Genomic DNA, 27532 nt, shown 5'->3' on the forward strand with positions numbered 1-27532 from the left:
AAAGGGCATTTTGCTAGTAGAAATAATTCTCTCTAAGACTCTAGGCAGGCACACAGCCCTGTGAGCACCCCAGTCATGGTGAGTTCTGGGAGTGGGGGAAAGGCAGTTGTGTGTACGGACAAAAAGGTCTCAGCTTGCAGGGGAGCTTTTCGGGGAACTCATTCTAAAATTAGCCCACAATTTTTCACAGGCGGCTAACCTGCTAGCTGACATCTCGCTGATGAGGTTACTAATGATGAGGGTGACTAGGGAAACCAAGGCTCAGCTTTTGAATGCTTGCAGCTTTCACCCTGGTCTATATGCAGCTCAGCTACGTGCTGCTTTGGTCCCAGCTCCAGTGACTGCTAAATGGCATGGTACAGTTTCCTACAATGGGGGACCTAACAAGGGTTCAATCCCTTGGACTCTGCAGTAGAGGATTAACAAGTATGTCTTGGAAACTTTCCAGAGCCTCTCTCTGGAGGATTCCCTGCAGGTCTCGATGTCCATCGACACCATGCTTGGCCACGTAGATTAGCTGCACACTAACTGCCTCCCACTTTCGATTCCCTACACAAGCCACAGCAACTTACCCAGAGTCACATCTGCTTCCTACTCCCCGTTGAGCACTTCTGGAGTGGAGAAAAGTTCCTGGCTGCATGCCCCATTAGGCGACCCCGCGTCTTCTAGCTCAACTTCTTCATCCACAATTTCAGCCTCAGAGTTACCCCCTTTTTCAGCAGCCTGCAAAGTATCCATAGGGCAATCGGGGATGGAGGTGGGGTCACCACCGAGGATAGCATTCAGCTCCTTCTAGAAGCGGCAGGTCTTAGGTGCACCACCGGAGCGATGGTTCACTTCCTGCGCCTTACGGTACGCCTGCCTCAGCTCCTTTATCTTTGCTCTGCACTGCTGCGTGTCCTGATCATAGCCCTTTTCACACAAGCCTCGAGAAATTTGCCCTTATGTGTCCTGATTCCTACGGGTCACTTGCAGCTGCAACTGAACAGACTCCTCTCCCCATATACTGATCAAATCCAACAACTCAGTGCTGGTCCAGGCGGGAGTGCTTTTGGGGTGATAGCCAGCCATGCTCACCTCGGAAGCTGCTCTGGGAAGCCAGCAAACAAGAAATGAGATTTAAAAGTCCCGGGTCTTGCAAAAGGGAGGTGCAGATTGGCTGCAGGGCAGCAGAGTTCAAACCTCTGACAAGAGTGGCAGTAGGGGAATTGTGGGATACTTTCTGGAGGCCAATAAAATTGAAAAAAACCCTGTGGTGTCTACACTGGCTGTTCGTCGACTATAAAGGGATGGAAAAGACAAAAGTCTCTCGCAGGGGTGGAAGTTTTTTGTCACCAAAACTGGGGGTGGGGCGGGTGGGGTTTCGAAAAAAATGACCTTACAGTGTGTACGCTATCGTGTTTTTTTTCACCAAAGGCCAGGTTTTGGCAACAAAACTTCCCAGTGTAGACAAGCCCCTAGTGTTCTACCTAATGACCCATCCAGGCTGATTGCATTCTGTCTGGTAGGCGTTCCCCAGGTGCTAACAGTTGTAATTCTTACATATTTCATAGTCCTAACTTTAGGTACAAAAATGATACCAGCATACAAGTAGGATAATCATATTAAGTAAATCATAACATTTCCAATGATATCTCACATGACCAATTTTGCATAAATATACCTTAGTTATGCCATATTTATATTATAACAGTATTTGTATGAAGAATTTGGAGTGTTCTGTCACAATAGTTATTCCTAAATGAACCAGCAGTACATTCCAGGAAAGGAGTAGGATGGATCGTGTGTGTGTGTGTGTGTGTCCTCCTTTTCTTTATCTTTCTTACTCTTTATTCTTACTGCTCACTGTGATTTCTTAGTAGAAGATTCAGGGATGGGTCAGGATCCAGCATATAAAATTTGTCAGCTGCTTTCCTTTCTGGGATTGGCCTCTACCTTCAAACCGACTCACCCTGGTTGAATTAATCTCTTAAGAGAGCACTGTGTATGCTTATTGAATTTCTATCCAGGTAAAATTCAAAGTGTCTGATAAATGCTGTTGGGAATTTTTAAGTATCTCTGCATCTTAGGAAGCATTCAACTAGTGGGCCACAGAAGGAGTGTGGCTAAGCCCCAGTGTCTGAATACTTAGTCTGGACTGTCTGAGTTCTGTGGTAGAAGAGAGGCACAGCCCACTGGTGCTGTATTAAGGAGACATCAGGTTTTTTGTGGTTTTTTTTTTTTTTTTTTAAACCTCCATAAGAGATTTCCACTTTAAAGATATTGGGCCAGATTCTTAGCTATTGTAAGTTGGAATAGCTTCATTAACTTCAGTGGGGTTCTGCCAGTTTATACCAGTTGAGGATGTAGCCGCAATCTGTGTCAGATTCTGAACTCCTGGGATTCAGCTGCCTAGGGTCAGACAGGTACAATTCTTCAAACTTTAAAGCCTTTTTATTCCTAAAGGCAATCACAATATGTAGGAGCATGAGGTTCCTCTTCTGTCGGCTTTCCCCCAGCCCTGTGGTGCGGAGGAGCACATGGTTCGGACAGCGACATCCCTTGGGGAAAATCTATTAATGGAGATTCTCTCTCCTAGTAAGGAGGAGAGGATGGAAGATGATAAAATCGAGGTAGGAACTGGTGAGAAACAGTCAAATAAAAAAAGTCCCATTCAACTACATCATGTAATGGCAGACAGCTAAAAAGTGACAAGTTTTTAAAGTGCTTATATACCAATGCCAGAGGTCAAAATAATAAGATGGGTGAACTAGAGTGCCTCGTTTTAAATGAGGATATTGATATAATAGACATCACAGAAACTTGATGAAATGAGGATAATCAATGGGACACACTAATACCAGGGTACAAAATATATCGGAAGGACAGAACAGGTCATGCTGGTGGGGGAATGGCACTATGTGTGAAAAAAAGCGTAGAATCAAATGAACTAAAAATCTTAAATGAACCAAACTGTACCATAGAATCTCTACGGATAGTAATTCCATGCTCTAATCATAAGAATATAGCAGTAGGGATATACTACTGACCACGTGACCAGAATGGTGATAGTGACTGTGAAATGCTCAGGGCGATTAGAGAGGTTATTAAAATAAAAACCTCAGTACTATTGGGGGATTTCAGCTCTCTCCATATTGACTGGATACATGTCATCTCAGGATGGGATGCAGAGATAAAGTTTCTTGACACCTTAAATGCCTGCTTCTTGAAGCAGCTAGTCCTGGAACCCACAAGAGGAGAGGCAATTCTTGATTTTGCCCTAAGTGGAGCACAGGATCTGGTCCAAGAGGTGAATATAGCTGGACTGCTTGGCATTAGTAACCATAATATAATTAAATTTAACATCCCTGTGGTGGGGAAAACACAACAGCAGTCCATCACTGTAGCATTTAATTTCAGAAAGGGGATCTATACAAAAATGAGGCGGTTAGTTGAACAGAAATTAAAAGATAAAGCGCCAAAAGTGAAATCCCTGCAAGCTGCATGGAAAGTTTTTAAAGACACCATAATAGAGGATCAACTTAAATGTATACCCCAAATTAAAAAACATACTAAAAGAACAAAAAAAGTGCCACTTGTGGCTAAATGACAAAGTAAAAGAAGCAGTGAGAAGCAAAAAGTTATCCTTTAAAAAGTTGAAGTTAAATCCTAGTAAGGAAAATAGAAAGGAGCATAAACTCTGGCAAATGAAATGTAAAAATATAATTAGGAAGGCCAAAAAAGAATTTGAAGAACAGCTAGCCAAAGACTCAAAAAGTAATAGCAAAACATTTAAGTGCATCAGAAGCAGGAAGCCTGCTCAACAACCAATGGAGCCACTGGATGATCAAGATGCTAAAGGAACACTCAAGGACGATAAGGCCATTGCGGAGAAACTAAATGAATTCTTTGCATCCATCTTCACAGCTGAGGATGTGAGGGAGATTCCCAGACCTGAGCCATTCTTTTTAGGTGACAGATCTGAGGAACTGTCCCAGATTGAGGTGTCATTAGAGGAGGTTTTGGAACAAATTGATGAACTAAACAGTAATAAGTTACCAGGACCAAATGGTATTCTCCCAAGAGTTCTGAAGGAACTCAAATGTGAAATTGCAGAACTATTAACTGTCTGTAATCTATCATTTAAATCAGCTTCTGTACCAAATGACTGGAGGATAGCTAATGTGATGCCAGTTTTTAAAAAGGGCTCTTGAGGTGATCCTTGGTAAGCCTGACTTCAGAACCGGGCAAACAGGTTGAAACTAAGAACAAAATTGTCAGGCACATAGATGAACATAATTTGTTGGGGAAGAGTCAACATGGTTTTTGTGAAAGAAAATCATGCCTCACCAATCTACTCGAATTTTTTGAGGGGGTGAACAAGCATGTGGACAAGGGGGATCCAGTGGATATAGTGTACTTAGATTTTCAGAAAGCTTTTGACAAGGTCCCTCACCAAAGGCTCTTAAGCAAAGTAAGCTGTCATGGGATAAGAGGGAAGGTCCTCTCATGAGTCAGTAACTGGTTAAAAGATGGGAAACAAAGGGTAAGAATAAATGGTCAGTTTTCAGAATGGAGAGAGGTAAATAGTGGTGACCCCCAGGGGTCTGTACTGGGCCCAGTCCTATTCTATATATTCATAAATGATCTGGAAAAAGGGGTAAACAGTGAGGTGGCAAAATTTGCAGATGACACACAATTGTTCGAAATAGTTAAGTCCCAGGCAGACTGTGAAGAGCTACAAAAGGATCTCTCAAAACTGGGTGATGGCAACAAAATGGCAGATGAAATTCAATGTTGATAAATGCAAAGTAATGCACATTGGAAAACATAATCCCAACCATACATATAAAATGATGGGGTCTAAATTGGCTGTTACCACTCAAGAAAGAGGTCTTGGAGTAATTTGTGGATAGTTCTCTGAAAACATCCACTCAATGTGCTGCGGCAGTCAAAAAAGCAAACAGAATGTTGGGAATCATTAAGAAAGGGAGAGATAATAAGACAGAAAAAATCATATTGCTTCTGTATAAATCGATGGTATGCCCACATTTTGAATACTGTGTGCAGATGTGGTCGCCCCATCTCAAAAAAGATGTATTGGACTTGGGAAAAGTTCAGAAAAGGGCAACAGAAATGATTAGGAGTATGGAATGGCTGCCATATGATGAGAGATTAATAAGACTGGGACTTTTCAGCTTGGAAAAGAAACGACTAATGAGGGATATAATAGAAGTCTATAAAATCATGACTGATGTGGAGAAAGGAAATAAGGAAGTGTTTACTCCTCATAACACAAGAACTAGGGGTCACCTAATGAAATTGATAGGCAGCAGGTTTAAAACAAACAAAAGGAAGTATTTTCCTGCCAGAGGATGTTGTGAAGGCCAAGACTATAACAGGATTAAAAAAAGAACTAGATAAATTCATGGAGGATAGGTCCATTAATGGCTATTAGCCAGGATGGACAGGGATGGTGTCCCTAGCTTCTGTTTGCCAGAAGCTGGGAATGGTCGATGGGATGGATCACTTGTTGGTTACCTGTTCTGTTCATTCCCTCTGGGGCACCTAGCATTTGCCACTGTTGGAAGACAGGATACTGTGCTAGATGGACCTTTGATCTATGTTCTTATGTTTATCCTCTGATAGTCACACACCACCCCAACTGTAGCACTGGGAAGCTTCTAGTCAATTCTTTATTGACTGCCGTAGAGTTTAAGGCCAGAAAGGACCACCAGATTATCTAGTCTGACATCCTTTATATCACAGGCCACTAAAGCACCCAGTCACCTCTACACAAAGACTGATAACCAGAATTAAACTAAAGTGTTCTAGCCCTCAGGAGACTAAACCATTATGTGCTGTAGGCAGAAAACAGGAGGGGATGAGGCATCAATTCCCTGAATTGGCAGGGAATTAATTAAGTAAAATATACCCAGATCCCAGATGATCCTAGCAAGTGACCCACACCCCATGCTGTAGAGGTAGGCAAAAACCTCTCAAGTTCCATGCCAGTCTGACCTGTGGAAAAATTCCTTCCTGACTCCATGTATAATGAAGAGTTAGACCATGAGCATGTGAGCAAGAACCAACTAGTAAGCAGTGGAAAGAATTCTCAGTACGATTTCAGAACATCGGCCAGCCCCATCCAGTCTCCCATCTCCAGCTGTGGCCATCTCCCTTCAGTGAATGGAGACACCTGCCCCCTCCCTCCCCAAATACAATGTGTGTGTGGGAAATTCCCTTCCTGACCCTTGCAGCTGAGCTGCTGACCCCTGAAGCATGCGAGGAACATAAGACATGAACTGAGGGGATCACCAGGGCTGCCAAGCCCTGTCCCCACCATTGCAAGCAACTCTGTCATACAGTCCCACTCATAAATTTATCAAGTGATATTTTAAAACTAACTAAGTTGTTTGCCCCCACAACTACTGGGAGGCTGTTCCAGAGCCTCACTCCTCTGATGGTTAAAAACCTTCTGATTCGCAGCCTGAAATTTGTTCATGGCCAGTTATATCCATTTGTTTTTGTGCTAACAATGGCTTTCATCTTAAATAACTTTTAGTCCTCCCTGCTGTTTACCCCCCTGACATATTTATAGAAAGCAATCATATCCTCTCAGCCTTCATTTTGCTAGGCGAAACAAGCCAATGCTCTGCCACTGAAAGAGCATCCCTCAGGAGCCATCTCTTTTACCTGTTCTGTTTTGGGGACCCTTTTTTGATATTTCCCCTGTGTTCCTGTCACCCTACTCCTCTTTATTTTGATGTTCCTGGTGCCTTTTGGGCACCTCTGTCCCATCTCTGGTTTCCAGATTTCTGTGAGGAACATTAGTGGCTTTTCGAATGCTTGTTCCTGTCAGTATTCCGCATGTGGATACTTATTCTCACTATGCACCTGATACCGGAAAATTTTGCCTGTAGTGTCAAGTGGTTTACACGTACGATCTGCATCTTCTCATGTTCAGCACCCAGGGTATAAGGGGAAGTGCACACTGACTGCCTCTCCAGTTCCTTGTTACTGCCGCGTGGCCCGAGTCGGAATCTTTATTTCTGGAGCTATCCTCGCATCATCTTAATTTCAGTAAATATAATTGTATATAGTTTGTTACTGTTTTTATAGTATATTATGTAGTTAGTGTAGCTTAATTTTCCCCACACTGGGAGACCCTCTTTGTCATTCCTTTTGGGAATAGGACTTTTGCCAGAATTCTGGGATTTAAAAACTGTCTCCTGTCCTTGCTCCTCCTTGGTCAGCAATAACCCCTATTGCTGCCCTTATTGCCTAGGAGAGGTGCATACCTCTGGCAAGTGCAGTGTCTGTTGTTTCTTCCCACCCTGGACCTGAGAGGAATAAGAGTTCCAGTTAAGGAAGCACCTCATGGAGAAAGCCATGAGATCCGAGTCAGATCCAGGCCTGGGAGACTTCCCTGTACATTGTCCTCAGTCCTCAAGCAGCACGAGTCTGAGCACGAGCGCAGAAGCAGAGGCCAGCTCGGATAAATCTAATGACTTATTTTCTCAGGCTTCTTATGAGAGTAAGGTGCACTCTCACAGACACAAAAACAGATCCACCTCTAGATCTGCTTCCAGGAGAAGGAATTCCTCCCTGACTCCTTCCAAGTTGAGTGAGTGTTAATGTGCAGGTCCCAAGGATACAGGTCTGCCTAAGCCTCCCTCATGGCAGCTAGATTCCTAAAGGGTCTGACTAGGGTCTTCCCACTACTAACTAAGCCAAAGTACTTATACTGCAGCACTTACTGGGGCACCTTTCAAACTGATGACCACGTGCTCAGTGTTCTACCTGTCTATGAAGGTCGCCTTTCTCGTCACCATTATGTTGGCCAGAAGGGTAGGTGAACTGGAGGGCCCACATGGCTGACTTGCTTCACGCTTCATTTCAAAAGAGAAGGTATCCCTTCTCCTCTACCCGAAATTCATCCCAAAGGTAGTTTCTGTGTTCCACATAGACCAATCGATTCACTTACTGATATTCTTCCCAAAGCCTCATGCCTCCAGCAAGGAAAGAAGACTTCATCCTCTTGATTTCAAATGAGCATTGGCGTTCTACCTGCAAAGAACGAAACCATTTAGAAAATCACCTATACTATTAGTAGTTGTTGCAGAGCGAGCATGGGGATTAGCAGTATCTGCTCATATTCTCAAAGTGGATTTCTGCCTGTATCCTTTCCTATCAATTGGCACTTTTCCCTCCCCCAGGTGGGGTGAGGGCCCATCTCACTAGGGCACAGGTGAACTCAGTAGCATCTCTTTGAGAAATGCCTTATACTGGCCATTTGTAAGGCAGCAATCTAGAGTTCCATCCACAAGTTCACAAAGCATTACGCTTTGGTCCAAGCCTCTTCTGCTGATGCAGCCTTTGGAATTGCAGTGTTAGACGTGTATGCTGCCTGCATCCTCACACTCCCTCTCTCCCATTTGAGTACTGCTTGCCAGTCACCCATATACGGAGAACACATAGGGACCAGCACTTGAAGAAATGGAGGTTACTTACCTGTAACTGGGAGTTCATTGAGACGTATGGTCCCTATCTGTATTCCGCTTCCCGTTTTCCTTCCCTTCTGCTTTGGATCATGACTGGAGTTGTAGAGAAGGAACTGGAGAGATGGTTAGTCTGCAACTCCCTTTATACCCTCAGTGCTGCATGTGAGGAGAGCCAGGGTGCAGGCATGGACCAATGGACACTAGTTGCAAGATTTTCCAGTCTCAGGTACATGGTGCCATACTCATATATGGAAAACAGTTATAGACCACATCTCCTGAAGGAACCACCAGTTACAAGTAAGTAACCTACATTTTTGTGGTGTAGGTCTGTTTCAGGCACTGAGGGTTTTATGTCCTTTCAGGGTGACAAAATATGCGTCCTTAACCCCAGAGGTATGCCTATTATGAAAAGGCATGTGTTGCATTTTCTTCCATGTGTCCTGTGAAAGGAGCGTTTGGGGCAGATACTGTCTCAAGTACGCAGGTGTGCTAGGGAATGCTTTCAGGTGTTCCTTGAGGCAGCTTTACTCTAGAGATTCCGTTGATCTCAGCTTCAGATCAGACCAGAGTGTTTTGAAAGAGGAAAGCCTGAGTTGACCTCACCTCTGGAGGGATTTGGGTATGCACTGATGCAAGTAGTGCAGACATCAGTTTTCTGCCCTATGTCCACTGGTGTAGCTTCACCACCTCCACTGAAGCATTCCGTGTCATTCCTGCCAATGGTTTGCCATGTACAGATACTGATGCTTGAAGTCAGGGCTAGCAGTATTCGGCAATATCATGGGGGCACAGAGGGAAAGCAAACTGCTCTCTGACTTGCCCGTGCTGAAGCTTTTAATAACTTTATGCACATTAGCGCTTGAAGCCTCTTGTATCCCTTCTCTATATGTATTTAGGATTGGGAAATTGCTCTGAGAGGCTTCAGTGGTAATGTACATTTGGAGATCTAGGCAGGTCAAGCCTGTTAATCTCTGAAGCTGTAGTAATTACTTTCGGTGCTAATTTGGGCTTGTGTCAAGATTTTTCAGAGCTGTTTGCAGTCAGAGTGCTTATTGTGCCAAGATTGCCCACATGCTGTGGAATTAGCTCCTTTAGTGTGTTGAAGATTGGTTTTGACCCCAGTGTACTCCCACTTTGAGGGGCCCTAATGCAGCTAGTGTTTGATGCCTGGAGAGCAGGTGTCTGTCAAACATACCACGCATAAGTGTATTTTTGTGGTCTACATGACCTATACAAATTCTGCAAAATTTGTTTTAATTAAAAAAAAAAATAAAGCATTTCTGATTGCATATAAACCTTTCAAAAATGTGAACTGAGTGTAAGTGATGTAGTGTTGTCTGCCTGAGTCTGCAGGCAGCCTTAAAAAATGACTGACAGGTGTTGAAACCATCTCTTTACTAACTAATTCTAAAGCCACATGATGATCCATTCATGTAAGCATTAATTATTTAACTGCTGATCATTTTAGCAAGAGCCATGAGGGAAGGGTGAGAGTAAAGCCTGTGGGATTTGAAAAGTGCGATAGGGAAGGAAATGCTGAGAGAAGAAAGGAGAAGATATGGACGGGAGAGGATGGGGATGGAGGAAAAACAAAGGGCAAAAATATCAGTGGTTCTAAAGGCCACCCCCTGGCATGGTGCTGGATGACAACTGTACTGAACAAATAATAAGTAATGTAAAAGTTTTAGTTACTACCTAAAGGCCAAATTCTACTTCTGATATTTGTGCAAGCCTCCCATTGTTTCCAGTGGGAGTTTTGCTGTAGATTGGGGGGGAAAAATAATTAAGAATGGAATTTGTCACTCTTCATTAAATGAGCTTGACACCCTGCTTTAGAGGAACTGTCAGTGTTGTAGGCTCCTCCATCACCTTACTATGATCAGCCATCTGAGTGGGAGCAAGCTGATGGTCAGGAAGAATATTGTTGTCTCTGGGACACAGGTGAACTGGCCATGCTCTACTGATGCCAAGTACATCACCATTCAAAGCCTGCAGTCTTGGAACAGGATGCAAGACATCATCAGTCATATCAGGAGGTAGAAGCAAGAGGTAGTAGGTGACTGCTAGGACCATGCTATGAATTTTGAGTCTTATGTCTGCAGCTGTATTCGTTGTATCCATGACTTCAGTGGACCCCGATATTCTGGTGGAAGCAAATATATCTCACACAGTCTTGGATTACAACCTGGTTCCTTTGGGATTAGCCCCTCCCTCCCAAATCCTTGGAGGTTGGTCTGTCTTTCTAGGGAGTGAAATGAGAATTCTGAAAGCTCTCTAGAGAGAAGTAGAATTACAAGTAACTTTTTCCTATTTAAGTGAGTACTGTACCATGGTTTGAAATATATCAGAAATTAGCAGCTTCATTCTGTAAGAGCTCTGTAATACGATTACATCCTTAGCATTGTTTAGATTAATGGAAATGTGTATCCACTTGCTTCTCAAACTGTCATCTGTCAATTATACAATACAATTACAATGATACTTTTGTATAATCTATATGGTTTCTTTTATAATGTTCTATGATCATTTCAATTCTTTGTTTTGTTTTTGCTTTTCCCTAGAGATGTGAATTATGCCCTCATAAGGATGGTGCTTTAAAGAGAACAGATAATGGGGGTGAGTTGCATTTTTATTTCTTTTAATTTTTTGCTTAATAAAAGGAAAACTGTACTGTAAACTGAAATAATATAAAGATCATATTACCTGCTCGCAAAAAGAGCAACTGTTTTAACACAATAGCTGACTGAGACTGCATTAGAAACTAATATTTATTTTACATTAAAGTATAATGGGCTGTAGTTGTCCACTTTAGGTTGAACGTCAATCAGAAAACATAATCCGTTCACTGTATATTTTATTAGCTCTATTTAAAAAGTCAAATTTCTGACTGAAGGAAGAAACTGTATTATAATACAGAAGATTCTAATCATGAGATCCTTTAGGATAAAGGGTAAATTACATATTCATTTTAGAAGATGAACAGTCATTGGAAGCTACTGTTGTGAGTGCATCAACCCATTTTCAGGCATGGAAAGTCAGGGACTTCCAAAGTTGTAGGTCAGGCTAAATACACTGATGCATGTTTCAGATAATAGTTTTCATGCATATTTACAAATAGGTTCTGCAACACAGAAATTAGAGATCGAAAAGACGCGGTAGTGATTTACCACCTTCACATCTGCTCGTTATGTTGTTCCGTGCATTATCAATTCTGAGCTCTTACTGAGTAGTATCATTAAAGGAAATCTTAAGTGAGTATTTATGTCTTTATTAAATCTTTACTACTAAATGGAGATATAAAAGAATGTTCCAAGCATTTTTAGAAATGCCTGTCTTTTTTCGATACATTAATCAAGGGCCAAATCCTGCCCCCACATATGTGGCTGTAAGAGGTTCAGATTTAGTAGGACTGCTCAAATTCTGGTGTAGAAAGGGGATGGATTAGCAAGATTTTGGGAACCCATTCAGAGGCTCAGCAACTGTTGCGTGCTGAGGATCTGTGTTCTGGGGTGGGTCCTGTATCCCAGTTTGTGTACGTATCTTGTTTTTAATAGGATTTACTGAGGCATTCATAAACATAGTATATGAGCACTTCAGATACACTGAGGAATTCATCCTTAAACAGCCCTCAGAGGTAGGGAAGTAGTAGTATCCTCATTTTAAAAGGGATGACCCCTTAGGGAACTATAGATCCCTGACAAAAAAATGGAATAGTATCTACAAAGAATTATAGGCTAAAAATCTGCCGGTCAACATGGTTTAATGAAAGGTAAGTCTTGACAAACAAACTTGTGGTCTTTTTTGACAAGATTATGGGTCTGGTTGATAAACTATGTTGATATAGTTTATTTGGATGTCCCCAAGGCATTTGACCAAGTACCAAATGACATTTTGACTAAAAAACTTGCATTATGTGGAACTACATGGTACACTTCAGCTGGATTAAAAACTAGCTCACTTACAGAATTCAAAATATAGTTGCTAATAGTGAGACATCAGTTAATGGGGCTGTTTCTAGCAGGGTCCATCAGGGATCAGTTTGTGGCTCAACACTATTCCATATTTTTATCAATGACCTAGATAGTATAAAATCCTTGCCGGTAAAATTTGTAGGTAAGGATTGGTGGGATAGTAAATAATGAGGACAGGTGATCTCAATCACTTGACTAAATGGTCACAGTCTAACAAAATGCATTTTAATATCGTCAAATGCTAAGTAATACACCTGGGAACAAAGAATGCAGGCTGTACCTACAACAAGGGAGACTGTTTTGGCAAGCAGAGACTGAGGGAAGGACTTAGGCCTACATCAACATGAGCTCTCAATGCAATGCTGTTGAAAAAGTGGCTAATGCAATCCTCAGATGTATAAGAAGGGGAATATTAAGTTGTCATAAATATAAAGGGAAGGGTAAACACCTTTAAAATCCCTCCTGGCCAGAGGAAAAACCCTTTCACCTGTAAAGGGTTAAGAAGCTAGGATAACCTCACTGGCACCTGACCAAAATGACCAATGAGGAGACAAGATACTTTCAAAGCTGGAGAGGGGGAGAAACAAAGGTTGTCTCTGTCTGTGTGATGCTTTTGCTGGGAACAGAAAAGGAATGGAATCTTAGAACTTAGTAAGTAATCTAGCTAGATATGCGTTAGATTCTGTTTTGTTTAAATGGCTGATAAAATAAGCTGTGCTGAATGGAATGTATATTCCTGGTTTTGTGTCTTTTTGTAACTTAAGGTTTTACCTAGAGGGATTCTCTTTGTTTTGAATCTGATTACTCTGTAAGGTATTTACCATCCTGATTTTACAGAGGTGATTCTTTTACTTTTTTTCTTTGATTTAAAATTCTTCTTTTAAGAACCTGATTGCTTTTTCATTGTTCTTAAGATCCAAGGGTTTGGGTCTGTGTTCACCTATGCAAATTGGTGAGGATTTTTATCAAGGCTTCCCCAGGAAAGGGGGTGTAGGGTTTGGGGAGGATTTTGGGGGGAAAGATGTTTCCAAGCGGGCTCTTTCCCGGTTATATATTTGTTAGACTCTTGGTGGTGGCAGCAATAAAGTCCAAGGGCAAAAGGTAAAATAGTTTGTACCTTGGGGAAGTTTTAACCTAAGCTGGTAAAAATAAGCTTAGGAGGTTTTCATGCAGGTCCCCACATCTGTACCCTAGAGTTCAGAGTGGGGAAGGAACCTTGACATAAGTAGAAGTAGGGAAGTTACCTTGTCTCTAAACACCGCATCAGTAAGATTACTGCTAGAATACTGTGCCCAGTTCTGGTGTCCATGTACCAAGAAGGGTGTGGAAATAGTGGTGAGAGTTCAAAGGATGGCTGCAGAAGTGACCTGGAGTCTAGAAAACAAGCTTTTGAGAGTTTTAGGAGCTCAACCTATTCTGTTCATGGAAGAGAAGGTTGAGGTGATTTAATCGCTGTGCATAGGTACTTACATATGGAAAAAAGATATCTGACAGTGGGAAGCTTTTCAACTTGGCTGACAAAGACATAGCAAGATCCAGTGTCTGGAAGTTGAAGTTGGACAAATTCAGCCTTGAAATAAGATGCAATTTCCTAGCAGTGAGTGTGATTTAAAAATTAGAATAGCTTACATGGGAGATTGTGGAGTCACCATTGTTTGGAGTCCTTAAAGTGAGATTTCATATTTTTCTAATCCACGTGCTTTAATCTAGTTTCTGAGATAAATTCTATGGCCTGTGTCTGTGGGAGGTTTGGGTTAGATGATTGTGGTGGTCCCTTCTGGACTTTGAATGTGAATCTCTGAATCCCTTTGTTTATTACCTTCTTTCATGGGCCACAGGGAGAACATCAAGTTCTGCATTGCCCTCACTATGATGATAATGTTAGCAGCTCTGTGTTATGACAATGGCTATAATCAGGTCTCTGGCATCAATCAATTCATCACCAGGGGTCAGGAAGGAATTTTTTCCCAAATCCACAGTTGGCTTGATGTATTCTGTTCCCCCCCCCGTCATCAGAATTTGGCTTCAGCTGGCGACAGAACAAAGGGCAGGGTAGACCAGTGCTACGAGGTGATATAGTGAATTCTCTTTCTCAGAAGCTTGGCTGGTGTGTCTTGTTCACATGCTCAGGGCCAAACGGATTGCTAGGTTTAGAGGTGGGAAAGAATTTTCTCTCAGGTCAGATTGACAGGGACCTTGGAGGTTTTCAGCACCTCTGTAGCATGGTGTCTAGATTGCTTGCTAGGGTCATTTGGGCATATGTCACCTGATCAATTCCATGACATTGCAGGTTCTTCGGGCATTGGTGGCACCTAATTTCTCCTGTTCGCTACTTGTGGCACACAATTTACTCTTCTGAGGACTGAAATGCTTTAGTCTAACCCAAGTTATTTGGCTCAGTGTAGGGGTAACTGGGTAAAATTTAGCGGTCTGTGGTATCCCCAAGGTCAGGGTAGATAATCTAATGGTCCCTTCTGGTTTTTAAATTTTATGAAACTATTAAATTTTAAATATGGGGAATCAAGGCACAACTTCTGAGTCCTCGTCCAATGCTTGAATTATAGGATTATTATTTTTCTTTGGGATGTTGGGGGAATGGCCGTATTGATGGATTTGTTATCCATTCTCTCTTTCAAGTTACACTGCTTGTGGTAGTGAACTCCACTGCAGTGTTCTACACAATGCAGCCTTGCCACTTGCTTCTCAGGAAAGCCCTTCTTATGAAGGGGAAAAATAGCACTGAAAATATTCTTTCCCATTAGAAAGCATGGAAAATAAATATATTTCAGAGCTCTTGTTAAGGTCTGGTAAATGTCTATTGTTGAATCAAGAGTCAACAAAGTGTTAAGTAAATAAAAAAAATGCAGGACTCTACTGTCCCTTACATGAACTTTGAAACATGGTTTCCAATGAGTTTTGATGGGGAAAACTAATACTTTTAGATCTACTGTAATGCAAACTGTCAGTGTCCCTGTCTTATTAATTATACCTCTTGCCGTATTTTAACATGTGTATTTTTAGTGATTTACTCGTAATTATATGTAGTAATTTGCATATCTGAAGCTAAAATAGTTATAAGGTTGTAAATATGATTAAATACTTGAACATTTTAAAGTTCCACAAACAATCTTGACTTTGATTGTGCTTTAATGACCAGCCCTCTACCTCTCTGGCAATCTCAACACGGACCACAAACCCTTTTAATCTACTGCAGATACACTAGATATACAAAGGGTCAGAGCTGTCAGAGTACCTGAATATTGATTTGCATGATTTTGGCTCTAGCTTATACTGGAAATACCATCAACTACCATAATGTGGTTACACATCTGTAACCACTGCCCTCATCTCAAAACGATCAGTGTCCAAAATAAGACCTTTTCTTTCAGCAATGTGGCAGCGTGATATACCTTGTCTCACCTCTGATTTCTCTTCTAGACACTTCAGAAGCAATACTGTCTCATTATATTGGAATAGCTATGAATCAGAGTTTAGTACAGTAAATCCTTATTTAACGTCGTCCCGGTTAACGTTGTTTCGTTGTTACGTTGCTGATCAATTAGAGAACATGCTCTTTTAAAGTTGCGTAATGTTCCTTTATAACACTGTTTGGCAACCGCCTGCTTTGTCCACTGCTTGCAGGAAGAGCAGCCTGTTGGAGCTAGCTGGTGGGGGCTTGGAACCCAGGTGGACTGGCAGCCCCTCATTAGTCCCCCTAAGTTCCCTGTGTGGTAGCTGCCCAGCAGGCTATCAATTGCTGGGCAGTTCAGCTGTCCCTCCCCCCACTGCCGTGTGCTGCTCCTGCCCTCTGCCTTGGAGCTTCTCCCAGGAGCCTCCTGTTTGCTGTGCAGGGGAGGGGGGAGAAGAGGGGTGCTAATGTCAGGGTGTTCCCCACCCCCAGCTCCTGTCCCGTGTTCCTGTATCCCATCTCCAGAGAGCAGGGGGACATGACAGGGCTCAGGATGGAGGGAGCTTGCTTGCAGCAGCTGCTGTCTCAACTTGCTGATCTATTTAAAAAGGCAGTGTACTTAAAGGGGCAATGCCCATCTCTTTCTCTCACACACACGGTGTCTGTCTCTCGCTTGCGCGCGCGCGCTCGCTCTCTCTCTCTCTCTCTCTCTCACTCTCACTGACTCACTCACACACGGTGTGTGTCTCTGTCTCTCTCTGCCATGCTGTGTCTACTCCCTCCATTGGTGCTGCCTTGCAGAGTGTGAGGCTACATTAACGATAATGTATTAATCCTTGAGGGCTCAGCTGAGTGCTAGTTCATCATTTAGCAGTAAAGCATTCCCTGGGAAATATCCCACCCTCTGACTCCACTGTCTCAACCAAGCTTCACAATCATCATTGCTGTGTACAGTATTAAATTGTTTAAATTTATATACATACACAAATATATACACATTTTTCCCTGGAACCTAACCCTTCCTATTTACATGAATTCTTATGGGGAAGTTGATTCGCTTAACAGCGTTTCGCTTTAAAGTAGCATTTTTAAGGAACATAACTACAACTTTAAGTGAGGAGTTACTGTACATTATCTGTTTTCCAAAATATATGCTGATAGGAATATTCTTTGTTTGTGATCCTCTGATGTAACTGTACGAGAGTAGATGGACCATAAGTGAGTAGATGGAGTTGGGGCTGAGGTAGATATGTAACCTTCACCGTCACCTTTAGCACTTAGCACAGTGGGACCCTGATTCTAACGGGGTCCTCTCAGCATGACTGTTACTATTTGTTTTTAGTTGAATTGATATCTGGGTACAACTAGAGCTGATTAGAATGAAGTTTGTGTGGAAATGTCTTGATTTGCTAAGGTTACAGGTGTGGTAAAAAGAATATGCATAGTCAGGGCTGGGGCAGGGAGTTTGGGGTGCAGGTGAGGGTATGGAGTGCTGGCTCCGGGAGGGGGTTGGGGTGTGGGCTCCTGCTGGGCTGCACTTACCATTGTCTACACCAGGGCTATTCTCAGTAGAGCTGAATCAATGGTGGTGACTGGGAAATTTTAGAGAAATAAGCTTGTTGTAAACAAGAACTTAGAGCCCATGGGCTGTGATGTGGTTTCAGAACATGGTTATAACATGATTTGGCCTCATCTACACTGAGACATCATTGTTATAACATGATTTCTGGAGAAGTTTTGGTAGTGTAGATTGTCCTTAAAAAATATTAATATTGAATGCTAATTGTGACCTGCCTATACAGGAAAGTTGTGTTTGCACTGAGAATTTTTTTAAGGAGTTTCTGCATCAGCACAGCTCCACCAGTGGTAGAATTTCTGGTTTAGACAGGAAGCAGGCATTTCTCCCATTCCATACATTATGGATTCTATGGCTGCTGCCATGGGTGGGGCTTCTTCAGTGCAGGAAAAACGTTCTGAAGTGGCTTTCAAGAACTGATGTGGGAAGTGGCTTTAGGTAACACAATTGTGTTGGCAAATGTGGATGTGGCAAAACTTTTTATTAATACAATTATTGAAAACTCTTGGCTCAAACTGTTTTAATGAACCGTTTAAAAAAATGCTTGTACCAGCTACTTGAAAGGGCCAATTCTTGAAATCTTACGTCAAACAAACTTTTTTGATTTTTAGTAAGTTTTGTTTTATCTTTTTGTCTGAGTCGGGGCAGAGTAAAAACTACATAATTTGGCCCACCTTTATCCATATTGGTTCTTAAAAACATCTAGGCAATTTCCATGTATTGTAGGGACCATAGTTAACCATCATTCACCCTGTTTCTACAGCTGTATTAGAAACATGGAGGTAACCTGCTTATGAAGAGTAGTTGGACATACCAGTCTTGACCACCTTCATGCATTCAGAAACCATAGGAACAAAGTGTAAGGTTTTAAAGTTATGAATATGTGAAGGGTGGAACATTCTTTCTATTTATTTGACTACCTAATGTGTTTGATACTGTCCTATAAATATTGGATTAAAATTGTTTATGGTCTTTTAAACAAAAAGTAATTATTCCTATTGTGTGGTTTGCAGGACATTGCGAGTTAATATTGTTTTGTTCTAAAACGTTTCCCAAAATCCAAAAAAAAAAATGCAATTTAATAAACACTACTAAATGGCCTTTGATTTCTTAGTGATATTTAATATTAAAAATAGAAAATTAGGCTTGAGTAGTAAATAAGACTCCATATATTAGATGGAATAATCACTGTGAGTAGTGCCAGAATTCCTTGCTTTTCATGTTCATCAAGGCATATTCATGTGAAAAGTAAAATACATGAGTGAGATTTAAATGGGTTATAAAATCATCAGAACCCCTGATAGCTTTATTTTTTTTTCTGTTTCAAATATTTGAAGACTATTACATGACTCAATAAACTTTCTAGTAATATCTTTGTCTTCCTGTATATGTGTTTTTATTATGTTTGTGTAAGATTATATTTCTTAGAGAAACATATTGAAAACAAAAAGAAAAGGAGTACTTGTGGCACCTTGGAGACGAACAAATTTATTTGAGCATAAGCTTTCGTGAGCTACAGCTCACTTCATCGGATGCATGTCGTGGAAAATACAGTGGGGGAGATTTTATATACACAGAGAACATGAAACAATGGGTGTTACCGTACACACTGTAACGAGAACAGGAGTGATCAGGTGAGCTATTACCAGCAGGAGAGCCGAGGGGGATGGGGTGGGGAGGAGGAAATCTTTTGTAGTGATAATCAGGGTGGGCCATTTCCAGCAGTTGACAGGAATGTGTGAGGAACAGTGGGGGGGGGTGTGTGGAATAAACATGGGGAAATAGTTTTACTTTGTGTAATGACACATCCACTCCCAGTCTTTATTCAAGCCTACTCTGAAACCTGTCATATTGAAAACAAGTATCAGAAGGGTAGCTGTGTTAGGCTGTATCCACAAAACCAAGGAGGAGTCTGCGGGCACCTTTAAGACTAACAGATTTATTTGGGCATAAACTTTCGTGAGTAGAAAACCCATTTCTTCAGATTTACCCACGAAAGTTTATGCCCAAATAAATCTGTTAGTCTTAAAGGTGCCACTGGACTTGTTGTTTTTTACATTGAAAACAAGAAGCAAATACTCTTTTTCAGGATAGCTATCATCAGTGAGTTGGGAGGTGTCATTTGGGGTTTTTGGCATTGGAGTTGGTCAGTTTGAATACAGTGAAATGTTGTTAATTGGATTGACTGAAATGCTGTAATTTTTTTAATCCATTCAAGGGGAAGGACCACACAAGTATTAGAAGTAAAAATGACTAAAGTTTAGGTCAACCTCTAACTTTCATATTTATATTGTCTTATGGTATCAGGTACTTATCCAAATGTTAGCTTTTTTTTTTTTTTTTTTTTTTTAAAGAAAGTGTGTTATTTACTACTTTTTTAAACTGTTTAGAAATGTTTTGATATTGTTGGAATGAGTGTTTTACAGTAATTTTCTGTATCACTGTTTTTGTCTGTGAACTTAAAAGATTGATACTGAGGCTTGTTGTTCTACTGAATTAAAGTAGAAGTTGTTTGAAATCTGATCCAGCTGAATGATGATCAGGAATGCTGTTACACAGCATTCCTCATGTCAGCTTTTCACCAAGACATCTCACATGCAGCTGCTTGGTAGAAAGCCAGCTAATAATGCAATGTTTTTATGTCATCGTGTTTTAAAGAGTTAGAGCAGGGATCTCCTAAATCTGTAAGGAATGTCACATGCCAGCTCTTTTGAGTCAGCAGCTTTCCCTGTCTGAGTTTCTTTACTGCTATGTTGCATTTTCAGTGAGCATTAATATATGAGAAGGCAGGTAGTAGAATGCAGTCTGTGCATGACTGCTGACATGTTGTGCAAGAAGTGCCTACATCTCACTGTTATTGTATACTCAGGAATATGTTAATCCTCTTAATAGATATAAAGGTTTCACAGATGGAAATTAAAAACAAGCAAACCACTAACCACTTAATTTAAGAGATCTTTCTTGTTATTGGGGAAAATAGCTTTGGGGGAAGTTTCAAATATAAACATATTTGAAATCTCTTCTTCCTGTTAATTTAATAATTTTGATAGGTTTTAGGACCCTCATCCCCCAACTGATAGCAGTGTCAGATAAAACTGTTTTTTACCCTACTCCATGGACAAACTACATTAAACCTAAAGCTGTTTTTACCATAGTTGCACTACTTCAATCCAAGCTGTGCAAATTCCCAAAAGCAAATTGTTCAAAAGTTCAAATTGAAGGAGGGCTGGCTTATCTTTTCATCCTCAAGGAAGATAAATTGAATTTCATGCAGTTTACTTTGTGACCTCTTCAAAATTCTTTCACTGTAGCTCTGTGTGGATGTTCAGGATTCTGTGATGGATTTTGTAACAGTGACATCGTGCATAATCCTAAAGTACAAAATGTACATCCTTACCTCTGTCTATTGTGCAGCATCCTGTTTGCTGTTTGGCTACTGTTTGCCATCTCTGAACTATATGGGGCCTCATAAACATTGAATAGGATGGGTGACAATGGGAGTCTGAGAAACCCTGAATGAGAGAGTCATCTGGGCAGATGAGCTATTGTCCAATATTACATTCTGGCATCTTCTGGAAAGAAATGGAGGCACTTGAATTACTCTGTCTACTCCTGATAGGATCAGCTGGTATGTCAACAACACCTTATTTTCAACAGCACTGAAGGTGGCAGAAAGATCTAAAGAATCATCATATGCCCGCTATCTTCATCCACCCCAGAAGGAGATCAACCAACACAATGGATGCAGTCTCCTTGTTATACTTAAGCTTAACATTAAGCAAATTGACTGGGGTCAAGGAAAGCTGAATACTCCAGGAATTATCAAAATGTCATCTGTTCAGCCTTAATTATTTTCCTTGGAAAGGAAAGGAAAGGGTTTGAGATGTTGACAGTAAATTAAATAATGTTTCTTGACCGAAGATTGTTTAAAAAATGATTAAAAGAAGTGGGCAGACAATTACAGTAATGTGCCTCAGTACCCCGCGGTTGGCTTTCACCATTCTAATTCACAAGTGACAGTTTGCAAATCTCTTAGTAATCCCAGAAGTTCAGTAAGCAAAATTGACAAACTCCAGCACAGAAGACTCTTTTTCGACCTAACTTTATCATTGTGACATACAGCTCAATCCAAATTCCAAGTGAATTTATCTGCAAAATAATGCGAAAATTCCTTAGTAAGAAATGCTAGACTTTGTTACTAGATGCAAACAATCCACATTTAACAAGTTTCTGAGAACAGTTCTGTTCATTCAGATTTTGTGTTTCTTCTTTGAGTGATGGTCCCTATATGGATTCCAAACATTGGTGCACATGTGCATCATGTGCTGGAACCTGAACGATTTATAGCTGTGTCAGTTGACCCACACATATATCTTGCCATCACCCTTGTGTCTGCAGCCAAGGCTATAAGATGCCATGTGCACAGGCACCGACTTTCTAATGTGCTGGGAGGGGAGGTGGTGGCTTGACGCCTGGCTCTGCCCGAGGCCCCACCCCCACTCCACCCCTTCCTCCAAGGCTCCACCCACCTCTTCGCACCCCTGCTCCAACCCTGCCCCCTCTCTTCCCACCCCATTCCGCCCTCTCCCCCCAGCGTGCCGCACCCTCGCTCTTCCCCACCCTCCCAAAGTCTTCTGCATGCCGCGAAACAGCTGATCATGGTGGGTGGGAGGCTCTGGGAGGGAGGGGGAGGCGCGGGCCTGCAGGCGGGCGGCAAACACTAGGGGGATGCGGGGCAGCTAATGGGGGGCTGCCCCACCATTTTTTCCCCGTGGGTGCTCCAGCATCTTTGGCCATGTGGGTCAACACCAGAAGAAAACTTTGTCTCCTCCATCACATAAGATTTCAGAAACTATTTCTTGCAATTTTTGGATTGAGACTTCTGCCACTGCTCTCCCCAGCCAAGCCCAGACCCTCTGGAGCTGCCACGGCCAGGGAGAGGCACCTCTCCCTGCTGAAGCCCCGGGCAGCCTGCATCTCAGAGCCCGCACCCCCCAGCCCTGAGCACCCTCCCACAGTCCAAGCCTCTCAGCCCCATCCACGGCACACATCGCCTCTATATTGGTACACTTAACAAAATTCATTCTGCACATGGGTGTAAAAAATTAGAGAGAACACTGGATAGGAAGCACTTTGTCAATAGCTGTGAATTACAGAATATTATGAAGTCCTTGCCTAGTGTTCTGATAGGTCACTATCTCCTATTCTTCCCAGAGCTCTCTGAAATTAAAATCCCAAGGATATACCATTAAAACAAATCTTTCCTTCTGATGTGAAAGGTGTGCCTCAGCCTCAAAATAGGAAGAAGAATTCAATTTTTCATTCTTTGCCCTTCCCCTGTCTCTAGTCTCAGCCCAAAGGTGAGATGCAGAGTGCTTTTAACTGATTTTCATTCTGGTTGCTAAGTTCATCTTTACAACTTTTGCTAAATAGTATAATAATACGTTCTGTTAGTAATAGTTATAATGAAAGTAAAATACGTTGATTAAAAAAATCCAGCGCAAGAAATTCAGTTGTTACTGATTAGGTTATTCTATTATCTAATTTAAAAAAGTAAACAAGGAAAAAAATTGTAATCAAGCAGAAAGCTTCTGTCTTGACAATTTGATGCAAAGTGGGAATGCAAGAGTATGTACTACCATATTTGTAGAAACACTGAAAATCAGTTTAAGCTTTTTAAAGTATATTTAAACTAGGGCTGTCAAGCGATTAAAAATATTAATTGTGATTAATTGCACTGTCAAACAATAATAGACTATCATGTATTTAAATATTTTTTGTTGTTTTCTACATTTTCAAATATATTGATTTCAGTTATAACACAGAATACAAAGTGTACATGCTCACTTTATATTTTTGATTACAAATATTTGCACTGTAAAAATACAAAAGAAATCGTATTTTTCAATTCACCTAATACAAGTACTGTAGTGCAGTCTTTTTATCATGAAAGTTGAACTTACAAATGTAGAATTGTGTACAAAAAATAATTGCATTGAAAAATAAAACCACATAAAACTTTAGAGCCTACAAGTCCACTCAGTCCTACTTCAGCAAATTGCTCAGACAAACAAGTTTGGTTACAATTTGCTGCCTGTTTCTTGTTTACAGTGTCACCTGAAAGTGAGAACAGATGTTCGTATGGCATTGTTGTAGCTGGCATCACAAGATATTTACGTGCCAGATACGCTAAAGATTCATATGTCCCTTCATGCTTAAATCACCATTCTAGAGGATATGCATCCATGCTGATGACAGGTTCCACTCGATAACTATCCAAAGCAGAGTGGACCGACACATGTTCATTTTCATCATCTGAGTCAAATGCCATCAGCAGAAGGTTGATTTTCTTTTTTTGGTGATTTGGGTTCTGTAGTTTCTGCATCCGAGTGTTGCTCTTCTAAGACATCTGAAAGCATGCTCCACACCTCATCCCTCTCAGATTTTGGAAGGCACTTCAGATACTTAAACCTTGGGTTGAGTGCTGTATCTATCCTTAGAAATCTCACATTGGTACCTTCTTTGCATTTTGTCAAATTTGCTGTAAAAGTGTTCTTAAAACGAACATGTGCTGGGTCACATCTGAGACTGCTATAACATAAAATATATGGCAGAAAGGGAGTAACACAGAACAGGAGACATACAAGGAGTTCAGTCACAAATTTAATTAACAGATTTTTTTTTAATGAGCATTATCAGCATGGAAGCATGTCCTCTGGAATGGTGGCTGAAGCATGAAGGGGCCTATGAATGTTTAGCATATCTGGCATGTAAGTACCTTGCAACATTGGCTACAGAAGTGCTATGCAAATGCCTATTCTCACTTTCAGATGACATTGTAAATAAGAAGCAGCCAACAGTATTTCCCGTAAATGTAAACAAACTAGTTTGTCTTAGTGATTGGCTGAACAAGAAGTAGGACTAAGTGGACTTGTAGGCTCTAAAGTTTTACATTGTTTTATTTTAGAGTGCAGTTATGTAACAAAAAAAATCTATATTTGTAAGTTACACGTCCACGATAAAGAGATTGCACTACAGTACTTGTATGAGGTGAATTGAAATACATTTTTATCGTTTTTACAGTGCAAATATTTGTAATAAAAACGTAAAGTGAGCACTGTACACTTTGTAATAGAAATGAATATATTTGAAAATGTAGAAAAAATCCACAAATATTTAATACATTTCAAATTGGTATTCTATTGTTTAACAGTGTGATTAATCGCGATTAATTTTTTTAATCTGTTAATTGTTTTGAGTTAATCGCATGAGTTAACTATGATTAATCGACACCCCTAATTTAAACACATTTCATTTTGCTATTGTTAAACCCTAATGTTTATCATGTACATATCACTTCATTTTTAGAGGACTGAGTAAACCTTTACTTTTCAAATCAGCTACTAAAATAACCAATTAGTTTCAAAAGTTTTATCTCATTTTCAGTGCTTTTGAACAAAAACATGGTTTTTAGCTCTGCCTAAGATCACTATGCTGAGAATATGAAGATGCCTACCCCCATTTAGAGAGCCAACAGCTCGTTTAACTGGATGTAGATACTGAAGCATGTATTTCTAAATACTTTTTAGAAAAACAATGTCGCAATATAGTTTTCTATAGTACAAGGGTCAGCAACCTATGGCACGCGTGCCAAACACGGCACGCGAGTCAATTTTTAATGGCACGCTGCTGTCTGCTGGATCTGTGCAGACAGCAGCACGCCACTGAAAATCCTGCCCGGCCCGGCCTGCTCTTTTCCGCCCCCTGCCCACACTCTCTCCTTGCAGGGCAGGCAAGCTTCCCCCTCCCCCGGCCTCTTCCCCCAGCATGCTGGGTTCCTGCCTCTCCTCTGCTCCCTCCCTGCGGCCGATCAGCTGATGGCCCTTGCTACGGAGCGGGAGAGGTAAAAGCGGAGCCGCAGCGCGCTCTGTTCCGGGGACCTTGGGGAAGGGGGTGGAATCAGGGCATATCCCCTCCAGCCCTCTGCCATGAGCCACTCAGGGCAGGGGGCTGGGAGCACCCCCACGACCCCAGCCCACACCCTCTGCCCTCACCCCTGAACCCTCCTCTCACACACACCCCAACCCCGTGCCCTGACCCCTGCACCCCCCACAACCCCAGCCCTTACTCCAACACCCCCCACACATACCCAGCCCCCCCTGCACCCTCCTCATATACACCCAGCCCTCTGCCCTGACCACTGAACCTCCGCCCACTCAACCCCAGCCCTGACTCCGGCACCCCCCACACCCTATGCCCTGACTCTTGCACCCCCACATCCCCACTCCCACCCTGAGCACCAAACATTTAGAAAAGATGGATCATGTAGTCATATCTGACAGTGATAATGAAATTTCTAATCCCACAATAAGTAGGCATGATGTTAAACAGGTACTAAGAAAGTTAAATGTGTATGGTCCTATGTTACCAAATAACTTGCACGCAGGAATTTTAAATGAATTAGCCAAGTTGTGAAGAAAAGATTAAAAATATTGAATTCTAGACACTAAAAATCATAAGGCAAATAAAAAGAACCCATCTTTTTTTAATCTCATTATTTTTAAACTAATATAATGATTTTTTGGTGCCTGACTTATGCTTTCTGAAATGCTTTGGGTTAGCAATCGTGGGTTTCTTGTCAGAGAAGGAAAACTTCTTTTAAAGCAACCTAAAAATAACATTTTGTTTTAAAGCCTTCCAGACTTTTCTTTGGAAATAAGACTAGAAATCTGAGTTGGTTTTTTCAATTTAAAAAAAAATACAAAAATCAATACAAGAAGGGAAAAGTAGGAGAACATGAAAACGTGACTGGATATTTACCCCTGTAGCTTAGAAAAATCTGAAAAGTCTACTGTGGTTCTGTCTGGCTCCGGTATTGGTTGACAAACTGGTAGTTGTGATGATGGCTGTTGATAGTGTTTCTTAAAAGGCTAGCACTGAAGACAAAGGGCAGCTATAGTCTTTCTGATCAGAACCTTATATAATAATGAAAGTATGGGCTAGTAATTGCCAAAGGTAAGTATCGTTTTAGAAACAAATTAAAAGTATATTTATTTTGGGCGATTGTCTATTAGGAGCTCCCAAGGGCTGCTGTTCCAAAGCAGGAATAAACCTCGCCTCATGTTCTGTCAACTGTCAAAGATCCCTCGAGGGTGCACTCACGGCCACAAATGTATACGGCATGGGAAGCCTTTCTAGGGCGCTCTGCAGCTGGAAGCAGTTTGTGTCTTACACCTCCCTTAATCCTGTATTTATATATGGGACAGGCATGACAGGAGCCAATGACTCCCTCCCCACCCCCACTACTAAGATACTAGCAGAGAAGATGGCAACATAGCAGTGTTCCCAGAGGGAGATGTAGGCAGGAACCTTTTCTCCCCCATCTACCTGTCTGGGAGGCATTGAGCACTAAGAACCCCCTTCTCCATAATATTTCATGAGGAAGCCTTAGATGCTCCAGCTTGAGTGTCTCACAGAAGATGTGTCTTATTCCTCCTTTGGGGAAGGGGTCTCCCAGAGGTCTCTGTTGTGCTAATTTAAAAAAAAATTATTATTATATGTTAATCTTGTATATTGATATTGTATAAACTAGAATAAATAGACTTTAACTATAGGCAATTATTGGTCCTGGGCCTCACTGTTCTTTGTAGTGAAGGTCCAGTATAGAGCAGCATTCAGTGAAAAACTCAGCTTGGCTGTAATTAGAAGACCTTGAAACTGACACCGTGGATTTGCAGTGAAAATTCCTCACTCATGAAAGTGTTAAGATACTTCATTTTAGTCAGACTTTTTATAAAAAGAGAGGATATTTTTTCAGTGTCTCGGATATTTTGTAGATTAGTTACTGTAAATAGGAATTGGATAATTCCACAGTCTGTAGCCAATAAAAAATTGTATCTTGCCTGCTAATAACTGATGTAAGAAATTCGGAAGAAGGTGCTGAGCTGCTCTCTGTTGCCATCCTACAGCGTTAGTGGATTTTTCAGATTAGTGACTTTTTTACTGTATTGAACACTTTTCCAGATAGGAAAATCATTAGTATGATACTTCATGTGGAACATACTCACTTCTAATACTGTTGCTGTAAGTGTGT

General features: G+C 41.3%; 1 protein-coding gene across 2 annotated transcripts in view; it reads left to right on the forward strand.

Moving 5' to 3' along the window:
- The window catches only part of MLLT10 (MLLT10 histone lysine methyltransferase DOT1L cofactor), a 212478-nt gene that overhangs the window by 26193 nt on the left and 158753 nt on the right, over positions 1-27532 (forward strand). For both annotated transcript variants that reach the window (XM_074946060.1, XM_074946059.1), the window contains exon 4: positions 11045-11099. In XM_074946060.1, the coding sequence (XP_074802161.1) occupies positions 11045-11099 (55 nt within the window). The remainder of the gene's footprint in view (positions 1-11044; positions 11100-27532) is intronic.

This window comes from Natator depressus, chromosome 2 (assembly GCF_965152275.1).
Source record: "Natator depressus isolate rNatDep1 chromosome 2, rNatDep2.hap1, whole genome shotgun sequence".
Taxonomy (NCBI): Eukaryota; Metazoa; Chordata; order Testudines; family Cheloniidae; genus Natator; species Natator depressus.